This window comes from Crinia signifera, chromosome 4, assembly GCF_055691185.1.
Source record: "Crinia signifera chromosome 4, ASM5569118v1, whole genome shotgun sequence".
In the NCBI taxonomy this organism is placed as follows: domain Eukaryota; kingdom Metazoa; phylum Chordata; class Amphibia; order Anura; family Myobatrachidae; genus Crinia; species Crinia signifera.
The window spans coordinates 97,717,536-97,731,541 of record NC_139220.1 but is presented as its reverse complement, the minus strand read 5'-3'; the positions used below and the strand labels follow the sequence as shown (position 1 = coordinate 97,731,541).

Here is a 14,006-nt window from a genome sequence, read left to right as displayed (position 1 = left end):
AATCACCCTATTCAATGACCAGATGGTGAATACATTTCAAGGTTTTTTTCACCATGATTCACCGAGTAGCAATCGCTATCTTTTTATGGTGAAGTGGAAGGTGAACTTTTAAAATAAGGTGTTTTGTTTTTTACAATTGGTGTCAAAAAATCTGGAATTTTATTCTGAGGAGGGGCATGCTATTTTTATTCATGTGCTGTAAGCACATGAATATATTTTTAATTTAAAAAAAAATATTATAATTTTTTTTTTTTACACAGACCAGCCAGCAGGGGGCTGGAGCCGAGCCGCTCATTACATATTCATATATTCACTTCACCCGATCATTACATATGCATGATCGGGTGTAGTGAATATACCCGGTCCCTTGCTGGCACCCCCGGGGGGCAGCCTGTGCTGCCTGGCTCCTGGGGAGCCCACCTCCCCCCCACAAACGTTCTGGGGCAGGCAGGGAGACTTCCATCTCCCTGCCTGCCACCATCCTCAGGCTCCCTGCGGCGTCCGCCGCAGGAGCTCAAATTCGCCGGTCAGGGGCAGCGAGCCCCTGACTCATTGAATACCGGAGCCAGCGAGGCTCCGGAACGCAGCGAGCAGTGGCGAATGTGCAGCGAATCCTAAACAGGATTCGCTGCACGTCACCAGTATTCACATTGAATACTGCCCAATGTGAATTAATCTAAAAAGATAATCGATGTGTCTAGGACCAATTAATTACATGCGGATGTGTGCACTGCTGCATTAACAGGGGGGGGACGACTGGAAAATAAATGTTGCTTTATCGATTTTGTTGTTAAAAGCACATTTTCACGAATCTGGAGCACAAAAAAATTATGGATAATTTAATACCTGAAAAAATTTGCGTTAAAATGTGAAAACTGAAATAATTGGGGCTATTGTTATTCCTCTATAAGTTTCTTGAACTTTTTTTTGGCAACTTCTTTTTATCAACTTGATATTTACTAGATACAAACTACTGGAGTGTATTTACCACTTACTAACCACAAACCCAGTGTAATCAGGTATTTTTCTTGGTGTAAAATGGTCTCGGTATGTTTGTCGATTGGTAAAATGTCAATGTTCATTATTTCAGCATGAGAATGTTGACACTGTTGTAACATGCTGACCGGTGTTCCATTTGCTGGGGAGGTACAGTAAGTGACTTAAACATATCTAGACAGATTAAGCACGGATCAGTGTGTATGCCCTATAGCAGTGGTTCTCAAACTCTGTCCTCGGAACCCCACACAGTTCATGTTTTCCAGGTCACCCAGCAGGTGCACAGGTGTGCTCATTACTCACTGACACATTTGAAAAGAGCCACAGGTGGAGTTAATTATTTCACTTGTGATTCTGTGAGGAGACTTGCAAAACATGCACTGTGTGAGATCCTGAGGACCGAGTTTGAGAACCTGTGCCCTATAGTGATGATGCCGCATCGCTATTGCCTGTTCAGATCTTTAGCACATTCATTCAAGATCTAGATCTGCATGTTCTAAAGAAAGCAACAGCTGGTTTGCACAGCTCGCTCAGCACACATGGCTATGTGCGTGTGTGGGCAGTATAGTCAGTGATATGTGCTAAGTGATCTATGCTAACTAGGCTTAACAGGGCTTAAGTCTAATGCTGGCAGCAGTTGCAAGATGTAACATGTGCAGAGAGAATTAGATTTGGGTGGGGTTTTACTACAAAGTGAAATCTGTATTGCAGTGTAAAAATGGTACTTGTTTCCTAGAAGGGCACCCACGATTTTGATCTTAGGCATCGCAAGGAAAAAAATTGCGTCGGTCGCATCTCATGCTGACAAAAATCGCATGCGATGCGACCGACGCGATTACCGCGATTTTACATAGGGAACAATGTTAAATGGCCCACAGACCCCAAATACCCACCCTGAAGTGTGAAATGCGCCCCCCCCCCAATTGTTAACGCCACCCCACGATCAACGTCAACCCGAAGCGTGCCCACGAGGGGCGGCGGTACGCGTCCTCCAACCTTTTCATACCCCCACTATCCATGTCGGCATGGAGTTGAGAATAGAAAGTGTGGCGAGCGCAGCGAGCCCCGCGAGGGGACACGGATTACTTAACATGTATTCCGCGTCTGCTCGCCACGCTTCGGGTTGACGTTGATCGTGGGGTGGCGTTAACAATTGGGGGGGGGCATTTAACATTGTTCACTATGTGAAATCGGGTCAATTGGGACATTTAACATTGTTCCCTATGTGAAATCGGGTCAATTGGGACATTTAACATTGTTCCCTATGTAAAATCGCGGTAATCGCGTCGGTCGCATCGCATGTCATTATAATGGCATGCGATGCCCGCGATGGGCGCCCTTCTAGGAAACAAGTACCGTAAAAATAAAGCAGCCAGTATTTTCCCTGCACAGAAACAAAATAACTCACCCAAATCTAACTCTCTTTCTGCACATGTTCTATATGCCCCACCTGCAGTGCACATGGTTTTGTCCATTTAAGAAGGAATTTGCCTTTGCAAATGAACCACGATTAAGGCCCTGATGTAATATGCCATTGACACAATGTGCAGTGTACTTGTTATGAAATATTTTTAAGTGAAACTGTTGTTTCTCTTTAATCCACTAGATGTCACTGGACCATAGGAAACAGAGCCTCCTTTAAGGCAGTAACACTTTACTGAATATTTTCTGCTGTTCCTATATTACCTTCTTGTCCTGCAGAGGATTCACTTTTTTAGGGTATCCTCAAGACAACAAGGGAACTGTATAAAACTTCTAAACAATGGACATGTTGTCCATAGCAACCCTTTCAGCTCCTACCTATCATTTAATAGAATATTATATGATATAATATATTCTAGTTGGCTCATTGGGCAACTGCTCCATTTCTCCTCCTTTTTGCCAGCATCTTTTTTTTTTTTTCTTTCTTGGATCACTGCGGCGCTGGTCACGTGAGTCAGTCAGCCTCCTTTGGTTGTCTTCCATTTGTATTAGGCTGAGGCAGTACCATGTCAGGAACACCACCCATAACCCCTTTCTGTCATTTTTATTTTGGTTTCCGGGGAGCCCCCTTCACTGCAGACACAAGTAGTGGCCACAGGCCCAGCATTTTCCCTGTGACATTGGACAAGTGTAATACTGCCAGGCAGAGCACTGAGGGAGAAGCAAGGCAAGTGCTGCATGCTTACTTAATGGTTAAAAGGGTTAGCTGTGGTCGCCTAATTCCATTGTAGTTGCTGCTGACATGCTGCACCCTTCACCCTGACTGACTTCATATGTGTACTAAAAATAATCTAAAGCAATCATTGTGCCAGTAGCCCTGTTCCCCTTTGTGCTTCCAGATGCAGGGCGCTACACATCCAGGACAGCTAGTAAGTGAAGTTTGAAAATAGGAGAAACAATAATAGAAACAAAAAGCAGGTGCTGTCCTCACCCTCTTCTGAGCAGCTAAAAGAATTGTTCTGTGATGCGTTACAGCTATATGAATGCTTCTGTTGATATATATTTAACTATTCTGGAAGGGTTATACTCGGCAAAGATGGGATGGGGTGGATGACTAGTGTGGGCCAGTCAGCAGGAAATACACATCCAGTGGTGTGTAGTTTGCAAATACGCCTTGGCCCATTGTGAAATTCACTTCTAATACTATCTGAATGCTGTAGTGAATGAGGATGGTATGGATAAAAACTACTTATGATGATTATGTAGCAGCGGGTTCTTCTTGAGATACAGTTTGTCCTGTGCCTACGACAGTAGGGCAGTGTAATAGTGGTCAGAACATCCCTTAGAAGGTTTGCAGGTGGATGGAATTGAAGAGAAATGGCTTGGACATGTGACTGGTTGTAATAATCCCAGTGCCAGAAGAATTCTGACACTGTCCTATTCTCCCCTAGGAGACGTCGCAGGTGATCGTGATCCCCCCTCCCCCCTTGAGCCACCCAGGAAGGTCCAAGATCACATGCAGTATATCGTCTGTGGTCCTTTTGAATACGAAATATCGCACGCAATCCCTTCCTGGCTTTGCAGCAATCTTTCAGATTGTCTCTGCAGCTGCTTCAACTCGAAGACTTTGGTGCGATCTGCACGGTACCATCCATCATATCGGTCCTGCTGTCAAATACATAGTTTGGCCGTTTTTTTTTTTTTTATTGATCACCACAATCGCATAAAAAGTGATTTATTTGCATGTATATCGCCTAGTGTATGGGCAGTAGGATTTCTGGTTCGGTACCCGTACTTTTAGGATATTTTGCCTTTTGCTCTGGTGACCGCTCCACATGTGGTTACAAATATATAATGGTCATATCTTTAACTTCCTGGGTATCAGAAGTGGAAGGTTAATATTATCCCTTATCCAGGCAGATTCTTGGTCAAAGTAGAGCTTGGTCTCTGGAAATATTCTCCAACTATCTGTTGTGTGAAATTATAAGCATTCAGTCAGACAGCTAAGCTGGGTTGGCGAGATCCCTGGTCCGGCGCTTTCACCACCCGTGGCGACCGTTATATAAAGGGCAACCCAGGTTTAACCCTTCTTATAACCTGGGTAGACACACCAGAAATCCTGCAATTACCCAAGTCCTATCTGATTTTTCATGAGGTTAGTAAAAAGACATTGGCCCTTATTCAGATCTGATCACAGTACAAATTTGTTCTCAAAATGGGCAAAACCATGTGCACTGCAGGTGGGGCAGATGTAACATGTGCAGAGAGAGTTAGATTTGGGTGGGGTGTGTTGAAACTGAAGTCTAAATTGCAGTGTAAAAATAATGCAGCCAGTATTTACCCTGCACAAAATAACTCACACAAATTTAACTCCCTCTATACATGTTACATCTGCCCCACCTGCAGTGCACATGGTTTTGTCCATTTTGACAACAAATTTGTACTGCGATCAGATCGGAATAAGGGCCATTGTTTCCCCCAGCTCACTAAGTGATATTAGTAACCAGTCTTGAACACTACATGATAATAGAAATCAAAGATATTGGTTACATATATTTGTGCAAATGTATGTTCAGCTCCCAAGCCAATGTCAAAACTTCTCTGTATATTGGGGTCCCTAGCGCTATATCTAAGTGCAGGGTGCGGCACCCCAAAAAAAAACTGCATAAGCCAGAAGGCTCAGCAGCACACCAGTGAAGAAACTATATGTGTGTGTGTGTGTGTGTGTGTGTGTGTGTGTGTGTGTGTGTGTGTGTGTGTGGGTGTGTGTAAAGGATAATCAAATGTAATGAAAATATTACAGGGATAGTGTTAGTGGAAAGAAATAATAATAATAATAATAGTAAGTGCTAAGTGTTAATAGAATGTAAAGGTGTGCCACACTACAGACATATATATAGAGTGGTAGATGCTCAATTAGTTTAGTAATACCACTCAGGTGCATGCAAGGGAGGGGTTAATACTGAGTAAATAAAAAATACATGGTTTCCCTCTGCTCAATGAATGGTATTAGTAAACAGTCGTGAACACTACATGATAATAGAATTCAGAGATATTGTAGTGTTTCTTCTAGGAACCAAATGAGGCAGGGCGCTGGAGGGGCAGACCGGGCACGCCGACGTCACTAGAGGGGGCGTGCCTGGTCCGCCGACGTCACTAGAGGGGGCGTGCCTGGTCCGCCGACGTCACTAGAGGGGGCGTGCCCGGTCCACCGACGTCACTACAGGAGGCGTGCCCGGGCCGCCGACGTCACTACAGGAGGCGTGCCCGGGCCGCCGACGTCACTACAGGAGGCGTGCCCGGGCCGCCGCGTCACTACAGGAGGCGTGCCCGGGCCGCCGCGTCACTACAGGAGGCGTGCCCGGGCCGCCGCGTCACTACAGGAGGCGTGCCCGGGCCGCCGCGTCACTACAGGAGGCGTGCCCGGGCCGCCGCGTCACCGAAGGAGGCGCGCCCGGGCCGCCGCGTCACCGAAGGGGGCTTGCCCGGCCATGACTACGTCACTGAGCTGCCGGGACGTAGCCATGGCCGGGCAAGCCCCCTTCAGCGTGCGATGGCCCGGGCATTCCGGCGGGACAGACTGCAGGCTGATTTAGTGGGGCGATGCTAGAGGGGCAGGGTGCATTTTGCCCTTTAAAAATCGGGCAGGGCGCAGCACCCCGCTAAAACAGCCTAGCGGGAACACTATATTGGTTACATATATTTGGCAGAAAAAAGAAGAATTGGAGTTGCGTAGATCGATGCACACCTAGATATGTATTGGTATATTGTTTGAATTTTTATAAAAATGACCCTTGCGTTTTTCTTTTATTTCATGAAACTCGGGATCATATAACCTTTAGACAAGGTGAAATGAAGAGGTTAAAAAGACATACAATCACTGACAACATACATTTGTGTAAGGGGTTAAGTAGGAAATTTAGTGCAAACATAGTTTTAAAATGTAGAGCCCTGTTCTGCCTTATGTAAGATTGGTTGAGACATGTGGGCTCTAAGTGGGTTCTGCACTTCTAATCATATGGCTATCATTTTAGCTTAATTTATTTGCACTTGGCCCAAGCTACTCTCTACAGGGGGAGTAAATTGTTGTTTCAATATTGTGACACTCAGTGGTGATACAATGCTGACAATTTTTAACTAGACAGTCTGTCTTAGTGCTTAAGGTGCGTACCCACGGTACGGTTTATGTTGCATAAGATATCATATACAATTCCTCAGAAAAGTCCTGGTGGTTAAAAAGCATAATATTTGTGCTTAAAATAAGGTACGATGTGCATAAGATATAGCAAACGATCTGACGTCACAGCTATACTACACTATACTATCTTATGCTTTCTAGACAGAATTGGGTTGCATGTTCACCCGATCAGCTCCCTCCCATACGACCTGCGGGAGCGCGCATCGTACGTCGGATAGTGCATACACACGGTAAGATATAGTGCACTATCTAGCATGCTATTCGAAACTGGCTAGATAGTGTGCTAGATTGTGCACTATATCTTACCGTGGGTACGCAGCTTAAGACTCTAAGTCCTATGAACACCTCCCCCTTTACAATCATTTAGGAAGCATACATTTCACAATCATTTTTGTATATTACAATAGAAATAAGGCAGTTGTCAGTGCTCTACAGAGTCCGACACGTGTTTTCCCCTGTCTAAGCAGGCTTTTTCAAGGCAGACCATTAAAAAAACCCTCCCCGCCCCCCCTCCCTCCTTTACATATATTTGGCCAAATGTATGATAAGCCCCCCATATAAGATGCTTTCTATTTTGCACTAGACTATTAATGTCAGTGGATGACCAAATTTCTGTGGAGACCACTGCAAAATGAAGTTACAAAATGTACCTCAATTTTGCAGTGGTCTCCCCAGGAATTTGGTCATCCACTGACATTAAGAAATAGTTGGTTTTGGGCAGTGCAATCTGGATGGACACATCTACTTTTCAAAGCCTTTTACAGACATTGTTCACTTGCTGGCTAGATACATACATAATGGTGTCCAGCAAAGCCCGCTGAGACACAGTGCACATCTACCCTCTCTGCAATATCACGGGTGTGGTATGGGGCTCGGACAGTCAGTATCCAGACATCGGGATCCTGACTGCCAGTGCTTCGACGGGAGGGCGAGCACAAAGAAGCCCCTGCGGGCTTGCTGCGCTCGCCACGCTGTGGGCTTGGTGGCTCGCTACGCTCGTCACAGGTTCTCCCTCTATGGGGGTCGTGGACCCCCACAAGGGACAATAGCCCCTGTGAGTCTGGATCCCCCCTGTCGGAGCACCGGCAGTCGGTATCCTGGCGTCGTAAAACTGACTTTCGGGATCCCCACTGTCAGAGCGTTATCCGACACCCCAATGTCACCACCCTCCAAACTTGATATTAAAGACGGTAAAAGTCTGTAACTGTGCCTTTCCCAGCAACGTAAATTCAATGCAACTCTGATTTTGGCCATCAGACCAATGAAACATGCCACATGGCATGTAAAAAGGATTGCTGGCTTTGTGCATAAGGTGCTGCAGACTGCCGCTCTTTAAGAATACTCACACACTGGTGATGCTTGAGAATTTCTCATACCAGCATCTCCCTCTTGATGCAGGATGTGATTTTTATACAAAAATCTTGCTTTCCTGCTACCTTACTTAATGAGGCTCTACACAAGCCCTGGTCCAGCGTCCTGCAGTGTAATCGTAAAATTATTACAGCATATTTAAGTTTAAAAGGTGCGTTTTTATGCTTAGCTGTCCTGCAGTAATTTGTGTTAGTTCTGTGCCACCAACCATGTACATTTAAAGTTGTGGTGCGATGGCACTAGAGCAACCCCATGTGTTTATTTGTATGTAAGCCACTGAACTTTTCAGTGGCTTAGAGTGAGGTGCCTGTTATCCTGGATCCACCTGTTTATGGCTTAGAAAGTTGAAGCAACAGTTTTCCAAGTCAGACTGAAATTGTGGGGACATCCACTTCCACCCTCATCATTACTTTTCTCCATTTTGCGCCCCATTGCTGATTGAAATAATCCACTATTGGACTGACATTTATACTTTGTTTGGTGAACAGAAGCACCCTTCTTCATCTTGACTCCTTACATAATCAGTCACAGAGCATGAGAGCCGTCCGGTAATTTTTTTCCACGAAAATGATATAAGACGCACATGCAGACTTTGCTGAGTAAAATGATATGCAGCCTTGACTGTATGTGTACGATTGCAGCTGTGTCTGCATATGAAATGCTACATTACAGAGTTTCCACTGATGTGGAGGACACATTTGTACACACTGTACAATCTGAACAGCGGCAGCTTGTCATCTGTTTGCTTTTCACTAATAATGTTTTCTCTTTATTCTCTTTTCTTGTTCTTTTCTCTGTAGAGAGCTCATTAAATATGAATTCTTTCCTGAAGCCACTAGGACAGAAGAAGATGCAAAAAAATATACTAAATATCCTTGGGGTCGTGACATTTACACTCTGGAAGGTAGAATGCTTGTGCATTGTTAACCAATGAATTGACTATTTGCTTTTTATTTTGTAACTCAAAAAATGTCGTTTTTTTTTTTTTTTAAATTATTATTTACAGACGGAGCCCCTCTCATTTATCCTCCGCGCTCGCACGAATGTCCCCATTGGCAAACACTGGCGGAGAGGGACTCCATTAGACTGGGACGTTGCGAGCGTCTCGCACGCGCTTCCCAGTCACTCGGCGGCTGAGTGGCAGAGACCTGCCCATCTCCACTTCAGGGAGACAGGCAGGATTAGGGGGGATGCGGTGGATGACAGTGGGGAGCTCCGTCGGAACAGGTGGCACGAGCATCTCGTGCGCGTGCATCCCTTCACAACTAGATCCATCTGTAATTAAGCTGCCAATAGACACCACAGTGACAATTGATCTCTATTAGAACATGCCCACCCTCAGCTTTTTATGTCCCTGTTTTTTGTTGCTAAGATGCTCTTTCTTACTTGCTACCACGTCAATAGCCCATGTCTAGCTTATTGTTTTGCACATTACTTATTATTGCTGACTAATTAACAGCACCGTGGTAAATGTGATTTTAAGTATCCATATGTATGCAGTCCTATTCCAACAACAGTCATCAAGATAAACTGGGAATGATCTGTCTTCCATTCCTGGTACTAAATGGCATGACCTAATAGTCTGTGATCCTTTTACTCTTTGTGGCCAGCTGGATCCGGATGATAGATCAACATGCACAATGTCGATATCGATAAAATGTTGACATGGCAATGGTCTACACAAAAAAATGTCGACATGCCTTTTCCCCGCAATTTCTTTGAATATTTTAACTTTTTAATACTTGTGGACTTCGATTGTGAATAGGAAAGTGTTCTGTGGATTGAAGCATGGCGAACGAGGCAATGCACTGATTGTTGGCCCTGGTGTCGGCCTTTGCATGTGTCAACCTTTTCCATGACAATCTTTTGTCAATGTCGACCTTGTATACATTCACCTTTTGTCAATGTTGACCTCTTGACTGTCGACCGTATGAATTATACCAGTGACCTGCATTCAACTTATAAGTTTTGCCTTCAAATGTTAACTATTGGTGCATTCATTGTTCTCCCAGGGGTTGTGGATGGTGCGCCGTACTCCATGATCACAGACTTTCCATGGCTGCGCTCACTCAGAACTGCTGAACCAAATAGCTATGCAAGATATGACTTTGAAGATGATGAGAAAAGTAAGTTAATACATACATTTTTAAAATAGCTAAGACTAAGCTACAATAGTTGTGGAGATACTTCTGTATCCCTCCAAATATGATTGTTGTGACTGCTATTGATATGCACTAGAGACCATATTATTAAACACAACATACTCTGTTTTTTTATCAGCTACAATATATGCGCCAAGGAGAAAAGGCCAGCTCTCAGCTGACATCTGCATGGAGACCATTGGTGAGGAGATCTCAGAACTGCGGCAGATGAAAAAGGGAGTGTTTCAGCGAGTTGTAGCCATATTTATCCATTATTGTGATGTTAATGGAGAACCTGTGGAAGATGACTACATATAGGAAGAAAATGACCACAATCATTGCGTGCATTTTATCTCCTCTAGCTGCTCGGGCTGGAGGCACAGCGAGAAAGGGCATGATCTATTAATTATTAACAACGTTTGATATTGGATGCCTTTGTCGCAGACTACTCACCCGGTTAGAGGTCAGGCGGTCATCGTTTGGAAGACCCGCAAAGACGAGAGTACTCAAAGGCAGCTCAACAACCTCTGGTCTTTCATTTTCCCACTGACATTACGTCTTCCTCTAAGCTTGGTTACGATGTTAGTGATGTTTTCAAAAAGACAGTGATGCAGTTTACAACACATCTGAAATTTGGTTTGCTTCCATAGTTTAAAAATGATAGTACCCATAGTCTCCATACATTGGCAATTCCCTTATCCACCTATCTACCTACATTTTCATAATGAAATTTCTATTGTATGAAATCTATATTCTATAGCATTCTAGCTATGACCTAACAAGACAGAGATTCTTCATTACAGTCTAGCCGGCAATAATAAATAGGCTTTCAGTAGATAATCACGGTAAAATAGAGCTCTTCGGGCAATGCCAAGTTAGCCGATATATTGACTAAGATCAGGAAGACAGTGTAAGTATCTTGGTGGCTTAGCTGAGTAGATTCAGTGAGCCACGTGGTGAGTAACTGAGGCCTTAAAGATAATGTCCAGTTTGTAAATATTATTGGTCTTATGTAATACACATACTAGTGGCCATTTTGTTTAAGTCACCTGCTGTGACCCCAGCAAAGGAGGATGTGCATAAAAAAGTCACTATTTGGGGGGGCTGCAGGGGCAGCATGCCAGGTATGCAGTATTGGTAGCCCCATGGGTCATAGGTTTATTTGTTAAATGCAAAACAGAATATTTAATTTTTTTTTTTTTTTTAGTTATAAACAATTCTTTGCACTGAACTGAAGTAGCCATCTGCAAGGCAAATCAGATTTAAAGGGGGACTGAAAAAGTTTGTATTTTTTTGTATTTTTTTCTAATTGCAGAGCAGATTGTAAATTGTGTGGCAGGTGCTTTCTCTGGATTTTTAACGTTACCTTCTACATGCTCCCTGTAATAAGAAAGCATTGAGTAAAATCTCATTGAACTGTTAAATGTGGTGTTGTGTTTTGATCCTTCATCTTTTATAAAAAAAAATCTTTAGTCTAAGGGGGTTTTAGGATTGATTTTCTGAGGCTAGTTGTACACAAAAGCACACACACACACACAGTGTATATCGCCATGTGTCAGATAAGACTGGTAACATTTCCCATATTAATGGGTATTGTGTGCTATTAAACAACTTATTTGTGTAGCCTTTTAATGATCTTAAATGTTGCAAATTAAATGAACACATCATTAAGTATATTGAATTAGCAACTTGTCGCTGAAAATATATAACCAATACATTACAACAAAACTTGTTGTAAAATGACATTAAAACAAAACAAGCTAATTCTTCAGAATAAAATAAAAATATAATTACCCTGGATGTTCATATTAATAAGCTTAAAAGATACATTAGACTATATAGTCATTATGGACAAATGCATTTCAGGACTGCTAAACAGTTCATGGTTTTCCAAACCACCTGTGAATCTTTTACAACTTTTTAATAAATACACCTGTGCCCCAACTAGTGAATCAGGATAATGTGAAGGGTTAGGGGTGACTAATAACTGAGTTTGGTTACCATTGATGTACATAGATCAGTGGGTCTTCAAGGCAAACTAACAGTCCAGGTTTTAAGGATAGCCATGCTCAATCACAAGTGACTTAGTACCTCATTCATTTTGATTACACCATTTGTGCTATGTCATGGAAAGCCTTTAAGGCCTGAACTGTTAGGGTACTGTCAGGACTGAGAGATTTTGTGTACTCGGATGTGACTGCAGTGGACTATTGGTGGATTTTGGATGGTCACCTGGAGGAGTCAGTAGATATGTACTCACATTCCTATAACGGTACTTCAGATTATGAATGAAAACTATAGAAGCGAAGCAACTGGAGTTGGCTAAAACCAGCAAGACTTGAGCGGGGCTGGAACCAGAGGGACTTGAGCTAGGCTGGGACCAGCTGCAGTGTAGAAAATTAATATGCTAGCTTGTAGGCACAATGAGGTATTCTGCAAAAGGAGTCCAGTACAGGATCCAGTGAATGAAGCTTGGTGAGTGGTGTTGCTCAAGGCAATTACAGCTTTCCTGAGCAGAGATTTTATCCCCTTGCCCTGCCCTAATTAGAGAATTGGGTCTGGAGATAACTGCAATGCCAGAGATGGGTGGGTACAGATTCAGCACAAAGTACCTGGAATGGTGGGAACTCTGTATGGTACACTCGATGCATTACATGACTGCTCACAGGAGAGCTTGCATTACCTCTGCAGACAGATACACAAGTAGTTAGAAGCTAGTCTGTAATCACTGCAGCAATTTAGAGTTTCCACAGGTGCACAATCAGTAAAGCAAAAGTCTCACAATGAAGATATGGCAGCTTGAAACATGCAGTCTGTATGGAGCAAAGAAACTCTGAAAAGACTGTGGAACAAAAGGTAAGATACAAAGCAGGGTATCCGTATATATACATCAATTAGCCAGGTTCGTGACCGGTACCTTGAGGACAGAATTTGGGAACCCCTGGCATAGGGTAACCGGGTCACCTTTGGATATTATATCTGTGGTGTGCTACTTGGAACAGTAATTGTTGTATTGGGATGGCTATGTTCACAATACCAAGGTCGGCATCCCAATTACCGACAGGAGACGTGCTGCAATTCCAACATCACTAAGAATACCGGCACCAGGATGCCAAAAGTAAGTATGCTGGGGCAGGTTAGGGTTAAGCACTGGAAGGGGGCCTTATGTTTTAGAACTAGGGGGGACTTAGGGTTAGCCTGTAGGGTGATGGGAATCTTAGAGTTAGGCTGCAGGGGAAGGGTAAGTATACTTATGTGATCACTGTCAGGAGTTCCTCTAACAGGATGCGGGTGAAGATATTCTGGAGGCCAGCATCCCAACTGCTGGTCATCTGTCTGTATCCCATTGTATGCAGATAACTAAACTGATATTTTATGCAAATACACCTAAATCCGTTATTGCTCAAGGTCTTCTGAAGTTGTTGCATATTTGCTCAAATCATCTTGCTGAAATTTAAATATTAATCTAAACCTTTATTATAAACAACAAAGGTGTTAAAGGAATCTCCACTAAAGAAATTCCAGTTTTACTATGGATAAAATAAAAAGGATATTAATGACCTGAGGCATGTGTTATGTATGATAGCAAGGCAGAGAAGCAAATTAAACACCACCTGTAGATAATCATTGATTTGCACAGGTCCATAAATATTGGGACATTGACACAATTCTCATATTTTGGGCTCTATACACCAACATAATGTATTTGAAATGAACCAAAAAAAGATGTGCTTTAACTGCTTTATTTTGAGGGTATTTACATCCAAATCAGGTGAATGGTGTAATAATTACAATGGTTTCTATATGTGCCTCCTACATCTAAGGGACCAAAAGTAATGGAACAAACAAAACCGTCCTAAATCAAACTTTACTTTTTA

The 14,006-nt window shown here is 43.2% G+C and overlaps 1 protein-coding gene across 8 annotated transcripts in view; it reads left to right on the top strand.

Moving 5' to 3' along the window:
* Positions 1–11,552, top strand: part of FBXO38 (F-box protein 38) — a 55,937-nt gene extending 44,385 nt beyond the window's left edge. For all 8 annotated transcript variants that reach the window (XM_083182040.1, XM_083182037.1, XM_083182042.1 and 5 more), the window contains 3 exons: positions 8,788–8,891; positions 10,000–10,113; positions 10,268–11,552. In XM_083182040.1, the coding sequence (XP_083038166.1) occupies positions 8,788–8,891; positions 10,000–10,113; positions 10,268–10,446 (397 nt within the window). In that variant the 3' untranslated portion in view covers positions 10,447–11,552. The remainder of the gene's footprint in view (positions 1–8,787; positions 8,892–9,999; positions 10,114–10,267) is intronic.
* The last annotated feature ends 2,454 nt before the right edge of the window (positions 11,553–14,006 follow it).